The 16,753-nt window shown below is 37.9% G+C and overlaps 1 protein-coding gene across 1 annotated transcript in view; it reads right to left on the minus strand.

Moving 5' to 3' along the window:
- The window catches only part of LOC137983686 (U2 snRNP-associated SURP motif-containing protein-like), a 23,214-nt gene extending 6,500 nt beyond the window's left edge, over positions 1-16,714 (minus strand). Inside the window, exons 1-18 of the mRNA XM_068830848.1 lie at positions 16,598-16,714; positions 16,377-16,478; positions 15,304-15,418; positions 13,792-13,901; positions 12,426-12,499; positions 11,387-11,496; positions 9,916-9,995; positions 8,714-8,879; positions 7,413-7,654; positions 6,479-6,522; positions 5,647-5,751; positions 4,134-4,200; positions 3,590-3,876; positions 3,129-3,234; positions 2,932-2,988; positions 2,452-2,531; positions 1,754-1,841; positions 391-507 (exon numbers count right to left, since the gene is read on the minus strand). Coding sequence (XP_068686949.1) covers positions 391-507; positions 1,754-1,841; positions 2,452-2,531; positions 2,932-2,988; positions 3,129-3,234; positions 3,590-3,876; positions 4,134-4,200; positions 5,647-5,751; positions 6,479-6,522; positions 7,413-7,654; positions 8,714-8,879; positions 9,916-9,995; positions 11,387-11,496; positions 12,426-12,499; positions 13,792-13,901; positions 15,304-15,418; positions 16,377-16,478; positions 16,598-16,702 — 2,055 coding nt within the window. The 5' untranslated portion in view covers positions 16,703-16,714. The remainder of the gene's footprint in view (positions 1-390; positions 508-1,753; positions 1,842-2,451; positions 2,532-2,931; positions 2,989-3,128; positions 3,235-3,589; positions 3,877-4,133; positions 4,201-5,646; positions 5,752-6,478; positions 6,523-7,412; positions 7,655-8,713; positions 8,880-9,915; positions 9,996-11,386; positions 11,497-12,425; positions 12,500-13,791; positions 13,902-15,303; positions 15,419-16,376; positions 16,479-16,597) is intronic.
- Positions 16,715-16,753: the final 39 nt, after the last annotated feature.

The following is a 16,753-nucleotide window of genomic DNA, read 5'->3' on the forward strand; positions in this document are numbered from 1 at the left end:
AAACGAGAGTGAGTTCTTCGTCGGGGGCATCCAGATACCAAGAAATAGATGAAAGCATTAAGCCTTGCCGTTTGTTTCGACGAACAACTACCGACGGTAGAAGGAGTCCCGAGGCTGAAACTGGAAATCTCCTTCTCTCTAACCCTCACGTTTTTTTTGCAATGGTCATCAGGATATATACACGTATTATGCGCGAAACTACTCTTTTTTTTTTCTCTTTTTTTTTCTTTTTCCACTTCATCACATTTCCCTAAATCGGCATAGGAATAAGAAAAACTTGATCAGAAATAACAAACCCTTGTTAGGCAAAATGCAATCTCTTATCTGAACAATCAATATGACTATCCAACGTTCAAGCAAATATTGAAACGGAGATAATGATTATCTTACCTCTGGTTGGCCAGGTTTTTCAATATGACCCAAAAACACATTCTCAAGTTCAAATAAGAAATCTGGTGTGTAGACCGCCCAGTCCATCCATGCTGCAAGACAGCGAAGGACTTGTTTCTGAAGAGGATTGAAAAAGTAACATTGGTTTGTTAATACCATAATATCGTGCAATCGTTTGGGTGAAAGTGGTCCTGGCTGAGAAGTTGCTGTTGACATTGATTCTTATGTGACAATTTTCATTTGCTCGCGTCTACTCGTGTAGACGAGGACATTTGGCCAATTTTTACGCGACAAATGTATTTGCTGAAAAGCTGGCGTGTTAGATCTTGTATTAACAAATAGAAGTTAACAAATACGAAAAGTTGCTCGTGTAGACGACTTGTCACATAAAATATAGCAAATTCCTGCCTCTTAGTGAGTGCCATTGGAGAACGACCAGGCAAGCTCGCCTTGCTTCTGCTTTATCTCTGCTGTCCACTGTGGCATTGCTGACCCACTTAACTGCCAATTGTCAACAATTATTTTTTGTGCTATCTACATGATCAAATGTATTTGCCACATAAATTTGCCACTTAAAAATTGCTCGTGTAGACCTGGCTTAACGTTACGACGACCTCAGCGGAAGTCATTTTCATGTAAGTCATTTTCACTTGACTCTGCGGCTGACTTTCCGCTAAGGTTGTCGAAACGTCAATGTCACAAACAACAGTCTATATCAGGGCTACTCTCACCCGGATGATCCTTAAACTATAAGTGGAATGCGACGCCAAATTTCAATACGGAATTTGGGAGTTTGACAATCAGAAAGGGGCTATCACCACAGCTCAGGGGATCGATTTAGACAACGGATGGTAACCTCATAGCTAAGATACGTTTTGGTTATAACATGCCACCTAGAAACAAGGGTTCATTTGCTCCAGAGATTGAAAGATCTAAATGAGAGAAAGACTGTTTGTAAACAGAATATTAAATTTTCCTATATCGATGGCAGCGTAGCGCCAACTGAAATATAGGGCGTGGCATAAAAAATTGATGTCATTTCGAGTTGACATTTTCACACAGGCACAGGTACAGTAAATACAGTGTAGCCAGTAGAATGCTAAAACATGGTCGACTGTGCATACCAGTGCCACTAACAAAGGAACATTGAATTTACAAAACTCTTAACCCATTGCCCCCTGGGAGTTAGACCTAAAAGATTTTACTCAAACGCCAGGCAATTTTACTCCTCAACTGGGGGCGTCCTAAGGTTTAAAAGGCCAAAAGCAGAGATGGTGTAGTGATGCCATTGAATCTCCTTGGAGAATCTGGTTTAATGCAAGGAAATGACTTAAAATATTACAGTAAATGATTTTTGACTCACCCTGAAGTTCTCTGCTTTCATGCGAGCATTTATGGCTTTGAATGAAGCGCTTAAGTTGCTAAATATTTCAGGGAGGAGTTTCTGAAATCTGTCACAAAAACGTAAATACATCTTGAAACCTGTGTTTTTTTGTCAAAAAAATCCTTTACTATCATGTGACCAAAAAAGTTTACTCTACAAAGTTGTGAACAAACCTAATTTACATTTACCACGGTAAAGTGAAAACATGCAATCACTTGAAAAATAAAATTAATATTATTATGTGTTTACCATATAAAACCTAGAGCATAACTTTATCATAGAAAACTTGAAGCATGGCCATGAGTTTGAATCCTGTTCAAGCGTGGATTGTCAGGCTTGCTTGCAGCTGCTAAACTGCAACAATCTTTCTAACTGTAGTAATTACTTTATGTCTATTCCACAATTCAAATAAACGAATTTCATCTATTCTAAAATCATAGAAAACTTAACTATGGTCAACATGCCAACATTCAACCTTAGCAACCACTGAATACTTGATGAATACCTTGTACCATACAATAACAACAAAACCCAGGATCAAATTTCACACAATGGATCCACTTCACCAGCTAAAAAAACTATCTCAAACTATCTATATTATTGCTCCTGGGTTTTATGCATTCCTGATGAGTGATGACATTATAAGTTACTTTAAAAGAATGGTTGAAACTGCATACCCTCTTCTATAGTACGACACATTAGGCACTTTGACTGAACAGTTATGAAGAATGTCTGACACCAAATACAGTCGAGCAACCTAGAGACAAAAATTAATAAATGTTAATCAAGTGTCTAAGTCAGTATAGATTGAGAATATATGATAACATTATATCTCATTCTGGGAACAAATGCAACTTATCATCAGGTAACTCACTGACATCAGACAATTGCTGTAGAACAGTTTTCAATCCTCACAAACCTCTCGAGCAGAGAAAATAACCAACAACAAACTCAACCCACACATGGCCTTGAGTCTGGGAACTGAACCAGGGCCACCCTGGTGGGAGGAGAGTGCTGACACCTCTGTGTCATCCCAGCTACAAGATCCACTTTTCAATGATGCAAATTGATTATTGTAGAACCCCTCATTTCTCTTGGTGCAATAAATCAGTCACTTTTGTGCCTGAGCAATGATACAACATGAGAATGTATCTCACCTTAACCTGCAAAGGCGTCTCCAAGATAGATAATGATTCAGCAATACACTCGACAACCTGTGCAAATAAATAGACTTTTAAAGACAATTCCTGGACAAAACGTTTTCCACAACAGCAGAACCAATAATAAGATAGTGAGGGAAAGAAACAATAAAACACAAATTAGATCAGAAATGAAATGATGGTGAAGCAATCACCTCTTCAGCACAGTCAGCATGATTGACACAAAACACCATACTCTTGGCAATCTTAGCCCTTTCTGGAGTCAAGTCCCTCAACATGTCTTCTAGCTTGTCGCGTTGTCTGCAGAAATAAAAACAACAACAACAAAGTGTCATTACTTTTGTCAGGATGTCAGCATATTAGGTTGAGGTTGTCCTCATTGAGCACCTAAACGAAGAAGTGTGTTTAAGCCAGCAAAACACAGACTGTTCACCATTTTTTGATGAACAGATGTTACAGTTCTTGTTCAGTAAACCTCAAACAGTGCATTATGTTATGTTGACTGCTGAAATAGGCCATTCAACTTGTAAGTTGAATGTTGTGAAACAAAGTGGTGATTTTGTTGTTGTTGCTGTTGCCATCTTCATCATCACCATCATTCTGGTCTTTATTTTTGCAAATTTTTGATTAAAAAAACAGAAGGAAAAAAGCCCACCTGTTAGACAGTACATTCTTTCTACTCGCTGCAGCTGTTGATGACGATGCACTACTACTGCTATGGCTACCACTTGAGCTCTGAGAAGGAGCAGCTGTTGGTGAGGGTGCAGGTGGAGCAACTGCGGCAGCAGCCGATGCTGGGGTTTCTACTTGAGGGACAGGTTGTTTATTGGCGTTGAATGCTGCGGCACTCATGGTGTATTTATGACATTGAGGAGGCTTCCACATAGAGCCCCCCTCAAACATCTTAAACTTTTCTGTCCGCCATTTGGTTGGGGAATCACCCTTCAAGAAAAACAATAAATTTTGTCAGAAGCAATTTGTTCACACACAGGAGATACAAAAATGTTCTGAGTAGAAATTTCAGTGTTTCCATGGCACCAATAGAAAACCTTCAAACTGTGTTTTAAATGTGGTAAGTTTTTTCTTGGTGGAAATATTCGGCAAAACTATTGTGTTGTTGCAAAAAGTTTAATCAAAATTTCACAAAATGAAAAATTAGGTGCCGCATAGAACAATGAACAGGCAACACAGGTACAAACCTGGAGAATGGAAAACAATTTCCACCTGTAATAAATGTGCTCTGGGCTTTGGTTGTCAAATAAGAACCTGCGTATAATGATAATATACAAAAAGAGCCACATTTTATACTAACACTGTAAAATGAACTCACACAAAATAATAAAGATTTACTTCACGCAAGAATTAAAATAATAAGCTTTTGTGTAACTTTACAATAATTATACAGAGCTTAAGCAGTGAAACAAGCAACTTAGGCAACTTAAATTAACCATTTGTACTTTAAGTAAAGCTATGATCCTTGCAGTTATGGACGCAATTTTAGCAATTGCGTAGAGAAGCCTGAAAAATTCAGGACTTCAACGGGGTTTGAACCCGTGACCTCACGATACAGGTGCGTCGCTCTAACCAACTGACCGATTGAAGCCACTGATGTTGGGAGCTTTTCATTTGTGGGTTCTAATTTTCCCGTGAGGAATGAATCAATGAAAGGATATATGATATGAATCCTACACTTAACTGAAGATATAAAATCAAGTAAAGCTATGATCTTTGCAGTTATGGACGCAATTTTAGCAATTGCATAGAGAAGCCTGAAAAATTCAGGACTTCAATGGGGTTTGGACCCGTGACCTCACGATACCGGTGCGTTGCTCTAACCAACTGAGCTATTGAAGCCACTGACGTTGGGAGCTTGTCATTTGTGGGTTCTAATTTTCATGTGAGGAATGAATCAATGAAAGGATATATGATATGAATCCTACACTGAACTGCAGATATAAAATCAAGTAAAGCTATGATCTTCGCAGTTATGGACGCAATTTTAGCAATTGCATAGAGAAGCCTGGAAAATTCAGGACTTCAACTGGGTTTGAATCCCCTGCAAGGATCATAGCTTTACTTGATTTATATCCACAGTTCAGTATATGATTCATTTCATATATCATTTCGTTCATTCATTTCTATTTTATTAGCTACTTTCACATAACCAGCAATTCGTTTTGTTTTCCCACAAATTTTGCATAAACTATTGTTTTCAAATGCACTTAGGAATAGTTGATAATACTTTATGCAAAATATGTGGGAAAAACAAAATGCATTGCAGGTTACAGCTGTACATGTATATGAAAGTAGCTAATAATGATGCTTAGTAGGAAGAAAGTATCTTCTGTGCAACAGAGCTGAGTAATGATATGACAAAGCCAAACACTGCATAATTGTACATCGTAATTCATACTAAGCAAATTAAATTTGTAGGAACAGTAAACTACACTGTAGTGCTGCCATATGAAACACATAATTTATTATAACTGACAGAATGCATAATAATAATAATTATGATTATCATTATTATTATTATTATTATTATTATTATTATTCACAAGTAAAATCACTGTGTGATATTCTCCAGATCACTCAAAGCTGAATAATTTTTTAATTGATTTGTCTGGAACCAATCTAATTAAACACCATCTTATTCAAAAAAAAGAGTTCATTGATATGGGTAAGTGCATTAGAGAATTTCCCACACTTTACCTATACATAGGGTTATTCAATTCCTTGTTCATGATCATGGCTTCAAACATTGGTCCCTCACGCACCACAAACTCCACCATTCGGTGTACAAGGCACAGCAGGTTCCTGTTGGAATTACATGGTTACCACGACAACAAACAATAGGTAAAAGTTAGTGGCTAAGTAACCCAACTTTCCATAGTTAGATTACACCTGATCCACGCGAAAAATGTTATTGATTCTTGGAGAATGTGCAAGGAAAAGTCCTCTAATAATAGAGATGCTGAGGCTTACAGTTTGCATCAAACATGTAATTTTCTTGAAGTGTTGGACATTGTAACATAACAGTGGTTTTGCTCTGTAGTCAATGACAAAATCTGTCTAAAATTCTTAAGTCAATCACCAAGCATTACTTTTGGTATTTCCTGAATACTGCTGTATTGATAATTGGGATTGCTTTTGGGGTAGACTAGAATGAATTTAATTAAGTAGGAAGGAACAGATATAAAGGAAACACTAAAGAGATGTTGTCTACGATGAGTAAGTGAAAGGAAGAACTCTATTGGTCAGAAAGGCTTGTTTGCTTTTAAAGTGAAGTGAAAGTCAAAAGACAGTGGAGAGAAGCTACAAAGCAATAATAATAATTTATTATTATTATTATTATTATTATTATTATTTCATAATACAAACAGCGACATAAACATCATTAATCACATGTAAGGCCACGCATGCTAAGAATCGTCATGTTCATACCTTAGCAAAAAGAAAGGTTTTGGAAAACATACCAACCAGGATATTCCACAAGGGAATAAAATCACAATGTATACTTTATAGTCAGTTTGCATTAAGGTACCTTTCCGTCGGGATTACAACTTTCACGACCGCATTGGCTAAGGTCTAAGAGACAATTGCCAAAGACTTTGTGAGTATTCAGAAAAACAGCTACAAAATTATTACAAATCATGAAGTAGTTAAAATAAAACATTGTGTTTTGGGAACATCAAAAACAGTACTTCTCACAGCAGTGTGGTAAACATCTCTGCCAGACACTATTTTTCTTAGTTTTACATGTAAATACTGTTTTGTCAATGCATGGGGATGTAATATTTTTTCTATTGCTGAAAAAAGATGACCAACACTAAAATTATATTTGTTTTAAAAGCAAACGTTTGAAAACAAGTGATACGCAAACCAAAATACATTTTAAAAGATTCACATATGCAAGATTTCATATGACTTTGACTTGAAAATAATATAGTTCATCAATGAGATAATAAATTTAACCATGAAATAATAGCAACGTTGATATACGAGTCATAAATAAACACAATAATCAACAAAAATCTAATAAAATAGTCACAATTTCATAAAAATAAAGTGGGAAGGTGATTTCTAATGTGATTTTTAATTTACCTTTACAGTATTCCATATAAAAATTTAATGCAGAATGTAGAACACTGAATTAAGAGTCATTGAAGCTTATCCCAGAAGTACATGAATTTCAATAAATTGAAGGAAGAAACAAAGTTAAGCGAAATTGAGGAATTTACGACTTACTTTTGATGCACCTGTATAATTGCCTCATGTTCCTTTTTGTGACAAATGGTTGTATTCCTTAATCTTATGTTTTGATATGGAATTAATGTGACTCCAGCTCATACATGTACCAAAGGGTTTTCCCCATCTAAGAAATCCCTCAACTATTAAGGGTCACGTGGAAAAGTAGTGGACAATAATATTATTAACATAAGAATCCTACAATCATACTGTAGTTGTTACCAACTCACCTCTTTGTTAAAACCATTTGGGTCAAGATCACGTGGGTGTTCCTCACCCCCACCCTGTGGGGGAGGGGCACTAGAATAATCATCTTTCTTTTTGTTATCAGGTTGAGCATTGAATGGAAGGCCCGAGGGGGGAGGGGGTGTGGTGTCTTCTTGCATCTCAGGTGGAATATATATAGGGTGGGGAGGTATAGGGACACCCTTGCCCCATCCCAGCTTCATTTCATAAGACATGACTTCTTTTCCTATTGACAAAACAACAAGCAAGGGGTTACTCAGTGAATCTAAGTCATTTTTTTTGTACGTATGGTAACGTTAACTTAGTACTGTCCAAACTTAGCAGGCTTGTTAGGTTTTTGCAATATTATAGAAAAAAATCAATAAAATACAAAAAAAAAAAAAAATAGACAGCTGTTCTTGAAAACTAGAAGGTGGAAAATAAAGTTAGTCTAATATGTGCTAATTAATACGAAGGCAAGTTTTTTTTTGGCACCTGGCTACTCTCGAAAACCCGGACTGAGAATCACTACAAGTATCTTTTAGCCCCAGTCCTACATGTAGCAACTTTGAAGAGTGTTGATCTTTACCGTATTCCCTTGATTAAACGCCCCAAATGGAAGGAAAAGAACCAATAAACACCGGACCCAATCAGAAGAATGCAGCATTTATTCAAGGATTGTGAGAAAAAAACAAGTACGCGTTTAACTCTCTGAACATCGATCACAAGCCAGACAATTACGATTCTATCTCAGAAAAAATGCAAGACATTGGAACTTTTAACATGTTTTTGTTTCAACTAACACTTGCAAAATGATCTACCATAATTGTTCTCAGTGATTTACAAAATATGATTTTGAAATAAACGCCACCCTTGAATAAATGCTGCACTGGACACGCTCAAAATTTAATAAAATGCCGTGGCATTTACAAGTAAATATGGTACTTGAACATTTTTTTTGTCAATACTCGCTCTACTAGAGCTAAGCTTTACGGCCTACAAGTGAGATGATTTTGCCATGGGTTGTTCATTCTTATGGATGTTTTGTTGCACTCCCAACTCTACACTTGCTCCTAGCATTAAGTAGTAGCTTTCGGTGAGTATTCTGCAGACACCAGCAATGTCAGGATTCTTTTAGATACACCCTTCCCAGTAGAAAATACTTTTTTTGCTACCAGGACGTACACTGTACAAGTAACCTAGGTAATCTTCTGTTGATAAGTTTTAAACCGCTCACTGGTAACTGTACGTGGTTCTACAGGTAACATATATCAATAGCTAGATGGTCTATTCAAAAGCTTTCAACCTTTCAGTGCATTCAGAGCCTTTTCTCCATCCTTTCTTCTCATGTAAGCAACAAAACCACAATTCCTGTTGCGAGCCTTTTCTTCTTCTGTCCTGGGCCACATGATTTTCACACTAGCCAGTGGACCATACTTGCCAAAAAGTCGCATTAACATCTCTTCGGTCATCTAAATTAGACACGATAAATCTGAGCATGTATTGTCAAGGATTTACAGTATCTTCAATTTGTGGAAAGCAAGCCTTAATGAAAATCAAGAGAAAGACACCCAACCCTTCAACCCTTATTAAAGTTTTAAGATAATTTATGCAAGCCCAGGATTAATTTAGTTTGACTCGTATATTAAAAGCTGGGGAGGTGCAGTGGCCTCATGGTTGGAGTGATTGACTCCGGATTGAGTCATCCGGGTTCGGGTCCTGGCCGGGAAATATTGTGTTGTGTTCTTGGGCAAGACATTTTACCCTCATGGTGCCTCTCTCCACCCAGGTGTATAAATGGGTACCGGCGAATTTAATGCTGGGGGTAACCCTGCGATGGACTAGCATCCCATCCAGGGGGGAGTAGAAATACTCCTAGTCGCTTCATGCTACAGAAACTGGGATAAGCTCTGGCTCTAATGGGCCACTAGGCTTGTAACTAGACTTTTACCTTGCTTAACCCATTAACACCTCAAACGCCTTAGGAGGGCCCCAGTTGACAAGTAAAATCTACTGGTGCTAGACAGAATAAAATCTGTTAAAACTTGTCTCACTCCCAGGGGTCGAAGGGTTAATGGAGGGGGCATTAAGGAGGGTGCCTACCATTGTTATTGCGCGTACGTTCTGCGCATCTCGAGATAGTCGAATTTCCTATGGATGGTGCTTATTAATACAGGGATACTTTTGCGCGGGTCAAAACTATGCGGAGAAAGCAGAACTTAGCACGCATTCTTCAGAGATAATTAGGCTTCAATTTGGAGAAGAACGCCATACATTGCTTTGTATTTTAAAGCTTTTTACAAATATTGTTGATTAATTATCTTCGAAAAATGTGAGGCTACCCCCAATTTTCTTTTTGGATTTCAATAACACTTGTTAAGATCTGCTTTTCCCGCATATTCAGTAAACCGCGGAAAATTACCTTTGAATTAGTAGGCACCGTCCTTAACTCAAGTTAAGTTTCTCTCTTTTGCCCATTTAACAATTTTGTTTCAACATATTTATTACCGCAGGATTGATATTTCCAATGTACAAATTTGTTGTGTTAGGATCTCCTGTATCATGTGAACCATAGGAGTAGGTTTCCTCTAAAAGACAAAATATATATCTGGCAGTTAAAATTAATACAATTTCCTGAACGTAGGTACTGTAATTGTAAGCTAAGAAGGCCCAAAAGTCAAGTTGTTTTGGTGCTTTTGATATACTTACACATCTTGGGTACATGTAAGTACTTATTCCACATACTGGTTTCTTTGTGTTGTATGGATAAAGAAGGCCAGAAAAGTGCTTACAGTATACGCCTTATTCCAAAATGGCTGCCATTTAGATATTCTTTTGTTTTCATTCAAATTAGACCTTGATGCCTCGTTCAAGGCAAAATATTCTTGTGGATTTTCAGCTCAAGAACGAGGCATCAAGGGCTAATTTGAATAAAAACAAAAGAATATTTAAATGACGGCCATTTTGGAATAAGGTCTATAGTTGGATGACATCAATAATGATCTGTTTCACTAATAATAATAATAAGTTTATTATTATTGTTCCCTTCAGAATTCTTCTCCACAAATTCAAAGTCACTCGTGGGCTTACTGACAAGTAACGTCACAAAGCAAGCTCTAAACTCTGGTCTTCAAGTGGAGGTAAAAAGCTGGATTTACCATCACCTACATGTACATGTAAAAATAACCCTAATTTCAACAATAATTACTTTATTGTTGGAAAAACGTACTGGTAACAAATGCTCAGACTTAATGGAACACCTTGTGTTGGATATCAATAAATTATTTTATGCATGTATGTGATAATTATGTGCATTTTTGGTCAATCGATTGTGCTCGATAACAAAAGCAAAACAGAATTTTTTTTACTTAAGTTGTTCAGTTTTCTTTTAATTAATTTTTTGACACTACATCAAGGCTGCTGACTATGAAAATTGTCCAGTAGCCCTTCGGGCTTGCAACATTAAAAGTTAGTAGCCTGAGTCCTTTTTCAAGAGCCCAGAATTAATTAATTCCAGTTTGGATCATATTTACAAGAAAGTGAGGATGAATCAAGTAAGGCGCCCGTTCGGGCTACCTGTTCAGAAATTTGGTCGCCAGCACTCGCAAATAAGGCACCCCAGGTGACTGGGCGACCGTTAGGCAGCAACCTTGTACAGGTATAACTGTACAAAATACAAAACTTTACATACATCATGCATGCCATAAATTACAATCAGTGATTTACATAATACATGACAAACAAAAGGCGCACAAAAGATCAAAGAAGCACAAATCCGCAAAATAAGAAGTTGTTCAGTTTTGATTGAAAAGTGTTGAATGAAACACACATTGGCTTATTTGCATTTGTGCTTGCTTCGGTCCGTCAGTGATTGTAAAAAGATTGACTTTGAAATTTTGAGAATTGAACAAAGGAGGCAATGCCTCTCTTCCATGTTTACTGAAATCCCTGATTTATCACAAAATACCAACATCCTTACCTTTTGGAGGCGCAAGCATGGCGGGAGCCATTGTGTCCAGCATATCTTTGGGAATTTCTGAGAAATCTCCCTTCTTAATTTTGTGTCTTATTTCACGTTCCAATTGGTATCTGTGAAAATGAAACAAAGGACAAATTTAAAGAAGTACATTTCAATTAACAACTTTATGTACAAAAACAGACGTTACCTGTTTTCCTCCTTAGAGTGAGACATGTACATGTATTTAACAACATACTATTCACAGAAGTGGAAGTGGCTAGTGGTGGAAATCTACTGAGCCACAAAGCGTAAATGATGAGAAAATTAACCAACTCAGTGCAGAGTTGAAAAGTCAAGCATTGCATGCCCAGCTTGCAGACTGGTGAGAAATATACTTAGATAAGCAAATTCTAAATTAGTCTGTAGATTGCAGGGAACCTCAGCACCCATCGTTGTACAGTTGCATCCTTCAATTTTGGTAATTAATAATTAATGATAATTTAGTAATAATGAATGTGACTACACGTAATTTAGGTAAAGTTAAAATCGAGCCGGTCACCAGTAATCGGGGATCATGTATGCCTATTTGAGGTACAAGATTTTGCCAAGTGTCAGATGACACATACTTGCTTGTATGTGGTTGTATAATGGTTTCGAGTTCTGAATTGTGCTTTGTGCGGCAGTTTGCCCCTCCCCCTTCCGTTCCTCTTAGGAAGACTTGGTGAGTATTGACGGTGCCTGGTGGTGGTTGCCGCTCTCTAGGTTGCCGTGGATATTTGCGCACCCTCCTCAAGGCCTGCATTTTGCTTGGCACTAATACCCGCTTTTATCGGCACCTCCCCCAAGCTCATCTAATTAGTAATAATAATCATTACTAATAATAATTATTAATCTTCACCAAACTTGAATGTACTCAAACCTAGCATGGCTTAATTGGATAATACCCAGACCCTGCAGTATTCATTCTTTACAAGAGGTCACTATTGACCTAATACAAAAGTGGCTACGAATACTACTAAGAGAGTAATCCATAATCTTTAATTAAAGGTCACCCATTTACCTTTTTAATTCTTCTTTAAAGAGTTCCAAATTGCTCTTCTTCTTTTCTTTCTCCTTGGTTTTTTTCTTGAGTTCCTAATAACATTTCCAGAGTAAAAAGTAATTTTAAAGTGTCCCTAAACTTTAAATTTCGTTCTACTTGGATTTTCACTCGTGTCCAAGATTGCAGTATAACAAACTTGACACGCTTTATTTCATATTTAACAAAAAGAATATTTTCTTGTAAACCATATTGTGAACCACTTACTCACAATGATGGACCTAGGATAGAGTTCAGGCTTCTTCACAGAAAACTTAAACCATGAAAAACAGGATGGCAGATAAAAGAAAGATGAGTCTTTTTTCTTGCTGTTGTTTTGCTCTACTTGCAGTAATAAAACCCTAAGCTTTAGACTTGAAAAAAAAAAACCAAAAAAACAACAGGGAGAGTCATCAATCCACATGCCTATAGCCTGGATTATAAAGGAATGCCCACCCTAGCAAAGCTTGTAAAAGGTTATTAACACCCTAGTAAAGATTTGTTTGTTACACTGTTTGATGTGAGAACTTGACATGATACAAGGCTGCTGCCTAATGGTCGCCCAGTTGCCTGAGGCACCTTACTTGCAAGAGCGGCAGGGTTGTCAATAAGATTTAAAGTAGGTGGAGAAATTGTGAAAGTAGACGGCACTGGGGGCCATAGGCCCCCGCATAGGTGAAGGGTCTGGGGGCCGCCCAGGCCCCCAGTGGGGTACAGGGGCAGAGCCCCGTTGGGGGTCCAGGGGGTGAAGCCCCCAGAAGCAAATTGAGTTTGACTTATTGACATTGACAAAAATTGCCTTTCCTCAGAGTAATTATAACAAGTCTCACTTCCTGAAAAGAACATTATTTCTTCTATGTGGAAAACAAAGACAGTCCAGCCGTAATCCAGGCAAATTTGTCACCAGTCTTTCTCTTCTGTCCATTCAACATGGCGGACAGCAGAATCGATCGTGTTGTTTTTCCGTACACGTGTTGTGTAAATTATAATAGAACTCGTTTAAAATCACCCAACAAGCAAAGAGGGGACAAAATATCACCAAAAACCACTGACTGCCTTCAGGATATATTGAATGTTTTCCAAAGTAGCCGGCTCCTTAGTGGGGAGTAGCCGCCGGAGTTCGCCGGTTGCCGGCTTCTACTGAAATCCCTGAGCGGGCGACCAAATTTCTGAACAAGTAGCCCGAACGGCCGCCTAGCTTATCACAAGGTGATTCATCCTCACTTTTAATTAATTAATTCTGGACTCTTGAAAAAATTACTTGGGCTACTAACTTTTAATGTTGGAAGCCTAAAGGGATCCAGAAAAATTTTCTTAGGCAGGAGCCTTATAATACGATCCCACATACCGAAGGTTTTGCCTGTTTAAATTCAGTTTTTATCTTCTGTTCCATAACGGCTGTCTGTATTTTGGCCATTGGTTTGTATAATGCTCCTGCCTGCTTGGAGGCAGTTTCCTCTGATAAAAAAGAAAGGAAAAATTTGTTCAAAAACACCATTTAGTACGTTCCATGAACAAAACAGCATCTTAAAATTCCCATTAGAGGGAAAAGTGGAGGCAGTGTGGCCCAGTGGTTAGGGCGCTTGCCTTGAGATCCGGAGATCCAGGGTTCAAGACACATTCTGACCACTGGTTGAATTTGTTCCTGGTAGTCCCTGGTTCAACTTCCCAGCCAACTGGTTTGCCTCCGGCCAGTTGGGATTCTTAACAGTTGTTGTTATTGTTCTGTTGTTGTTTCGTTGTGTTTCATTGGCCCTGAAAAGCCCCTATGGGGAGCGGTCAATTAAGTATGTATAAAAAAGTATGCATTCCTCCCGACCCAAATGGCAAAACTGCCTGTGAGTTGTAGTAATATAGCATGCAAATACAGCTGCCCTTTCTCACTCACTGCCACTCCCATGGGAATAACAGGAAGCAATGAAGGGTGGCTCTATTCGCAGGTTAGTTGTCTTACAGCTAGAGGAATGGCTCTATCTGTAAATACCATTACTAAAAACTGCTTTAAAAACAAGTAGGTATCTTGGTCCATTAAAGAGTGTTCGACAGTTGCTTTGGAAGCAAAGGACAAGGGTAGGGAAAGAAACAATCTTATAGGAAAATCATGATGTGTGTGATCATCATTTGTGCATATGAAATATCAATGCACATAAATAGCCCATTTCCGAGTTGCTGCATCCCTCAGTTTCAAAGCGAGTCCTGATCCACAACCATTCAAATGGAAATGAGTTGCGTATTCTTATGCAAATCAAACTCATTTCCCTTTCAAAAGTTGAGCACCAAGACTCACTTCAAAACCAAGACAAACAGCAACTCGGAAATGGACCATTGCATGTACAGTGTAATTCAAGATGGCCCTGAAAAGCAGAGGAACGAAAAACCAAAAATTTGCTAAAGCTCACCCTATGCACAGGATGCCCAAGATTAACAAATGCTGAGCACAACAAAAATGGAGTGACCCAACAGGAAAGAGGATTGACTTCTTAAAAGATTACTAAAAATCATTTTAAGAATCAAAACACTAATTAAAAATAATTAGAAACAAAACGATGTTTCTGCCATCTCAGTACTACAGCAAAAGACAAGGCACTAAGATTCTTTAAATTCATGATAGAAGATCAAAACCTCAAATCAAGTTGACTTTGCCAACTTTTCAAGCAGACAGATTTATCAGCTATGAAAATATTATTATTTCAGATTAATTCATAATATTATTTATATATCATAATGGAAAATAAACTGCCCATTCATGTACTCTGTTGTGCAATGCTGTAGTTTTTAAGTCTTTTTTCCACTGCAAAGGAAACATCATGGACAATATACATATATTATAACAGCTACGAGGAATTTCAAGCAAAGTTACCTTTTGTTTCAGGGTTGATCGTGTTGCCACGCACAAACGTTTTTCCAGCCGCACGCGAGTCTTCAAAGGAAGCCACAAAATCGGCAAACACTTCTGCAGCTTCGGCTTCCTGCTTCTATAATAGAAAATTACCACAGTTTTATTCAACAAAATTACCAGCCTGAATTTGCACTCTTCTCTGAATCTCTGGAATTACCCCTGAGTGCTTTAATTTAATTTGGAGGGTCACCTTGTGGCTGTTAGTTTCTGAAATAAAAGTTATTATTAAGTCCTGATTGCAGGAATTACATGTACGTCATCACTGCATTACAGCTGCAAGTCAAATCCAAACAAGACAAGACGAGACAAGAGACAGACTGCAGTCAAAGGCAATCAGAATGTTCCTTTTTGTATGGCTTCTACCATTGTTATGGCAGGGGTAGGTGCCACTCCTAACCCATTACATGCACAACTTGTCCTAGAAATATTGCTCCTCATTTTACCACCCTCAGATAAATGGAATTAAGCTGTGTGAACTTTGTAGTACATGGATTAAAACCCAGGTTGCAGGGGATGTGGTCTGCGAGAGATGTTCACTACTGTACAGGAAGCATCCCTTACTAGCGGCATGTGATATCTTTGTCATTGAGAGAGTGGGAGAGGGTGGCTCTTAAAACGATCCTTGTACATTAAAAGCTGTACAACGACACTAGGGATGAGAAATTGATCGTTCTTTATGTATTTTCTTTTTCTGATCCCCAGGGATTGGTATTTTGAGAGAGAGGGAGAGGGTGGCTCTTAAAACGATCCTTGTAAATATACATTAAAAGCTGTACAACGGCACTGGGGATGAGAAATTGATAGTTCTTTATGTATTTTCTTTTTCTGATCCCCAGGGAATGGTATTTTTCAAAATCACGAACAAGTTGAAAGGATCATGCTATTCAGATTTAACGACAAATTTCGTGATCTCTTCTCCCAGAAAAGTATTTGAGTTTCTGATCCACTTTTCGAATTAATTTAAGCTTAAGCTTAAATTAAAGTGAGTTATACATTTAAAAGGTAAATCACAAACACTGATGTTCTTTCCAAACCTTTTTCTTCTCTTCAACATCTTGCTTTGATTTAGCAGACTTCTTTAGACCAGCGTTCATCATTCCAACAGAAAAAGACTTTAACTTGCTTTGTGAGATAGTCTAGAAGAACATGAATTGGCAACCATCTTGATCTGTAATTTGCTTAACTTCTCACATTTGACAACAAATTGTCTTCCTATAAGGTTCAAGAAAAGCTAAAGCAAGAAGTGGCCGCTCACCTTCATAGATCCTGGGGCTAACCCATCCGGGGATAGGCCCCAAGGCAAAGATTTCTCGGAGGATTCAGACTCTTTCGCCGCCATTACATGGTTGTGAAGAATCATGTGCTTCCCAGAATGCTTTGTTATTGATGTCCAAAGACGCATTTTTCCCAA

The sequence above is a fragment of the Montipora foliosa genome, chromosome 13 (assembly GCF_036669935.1).
Source record: "Montipora foliosa isolate CH-2021 chromosome 13, ASM3666993v2, whole genome shotgun sequence".
NCBI classification, from domain to species: domain Eukaryota; kingdom Metazoa; phylum Cnidaria; class Anthozoa; order Scleractinia; family Acroporidae; genus Montipora; species Montipora foliosa.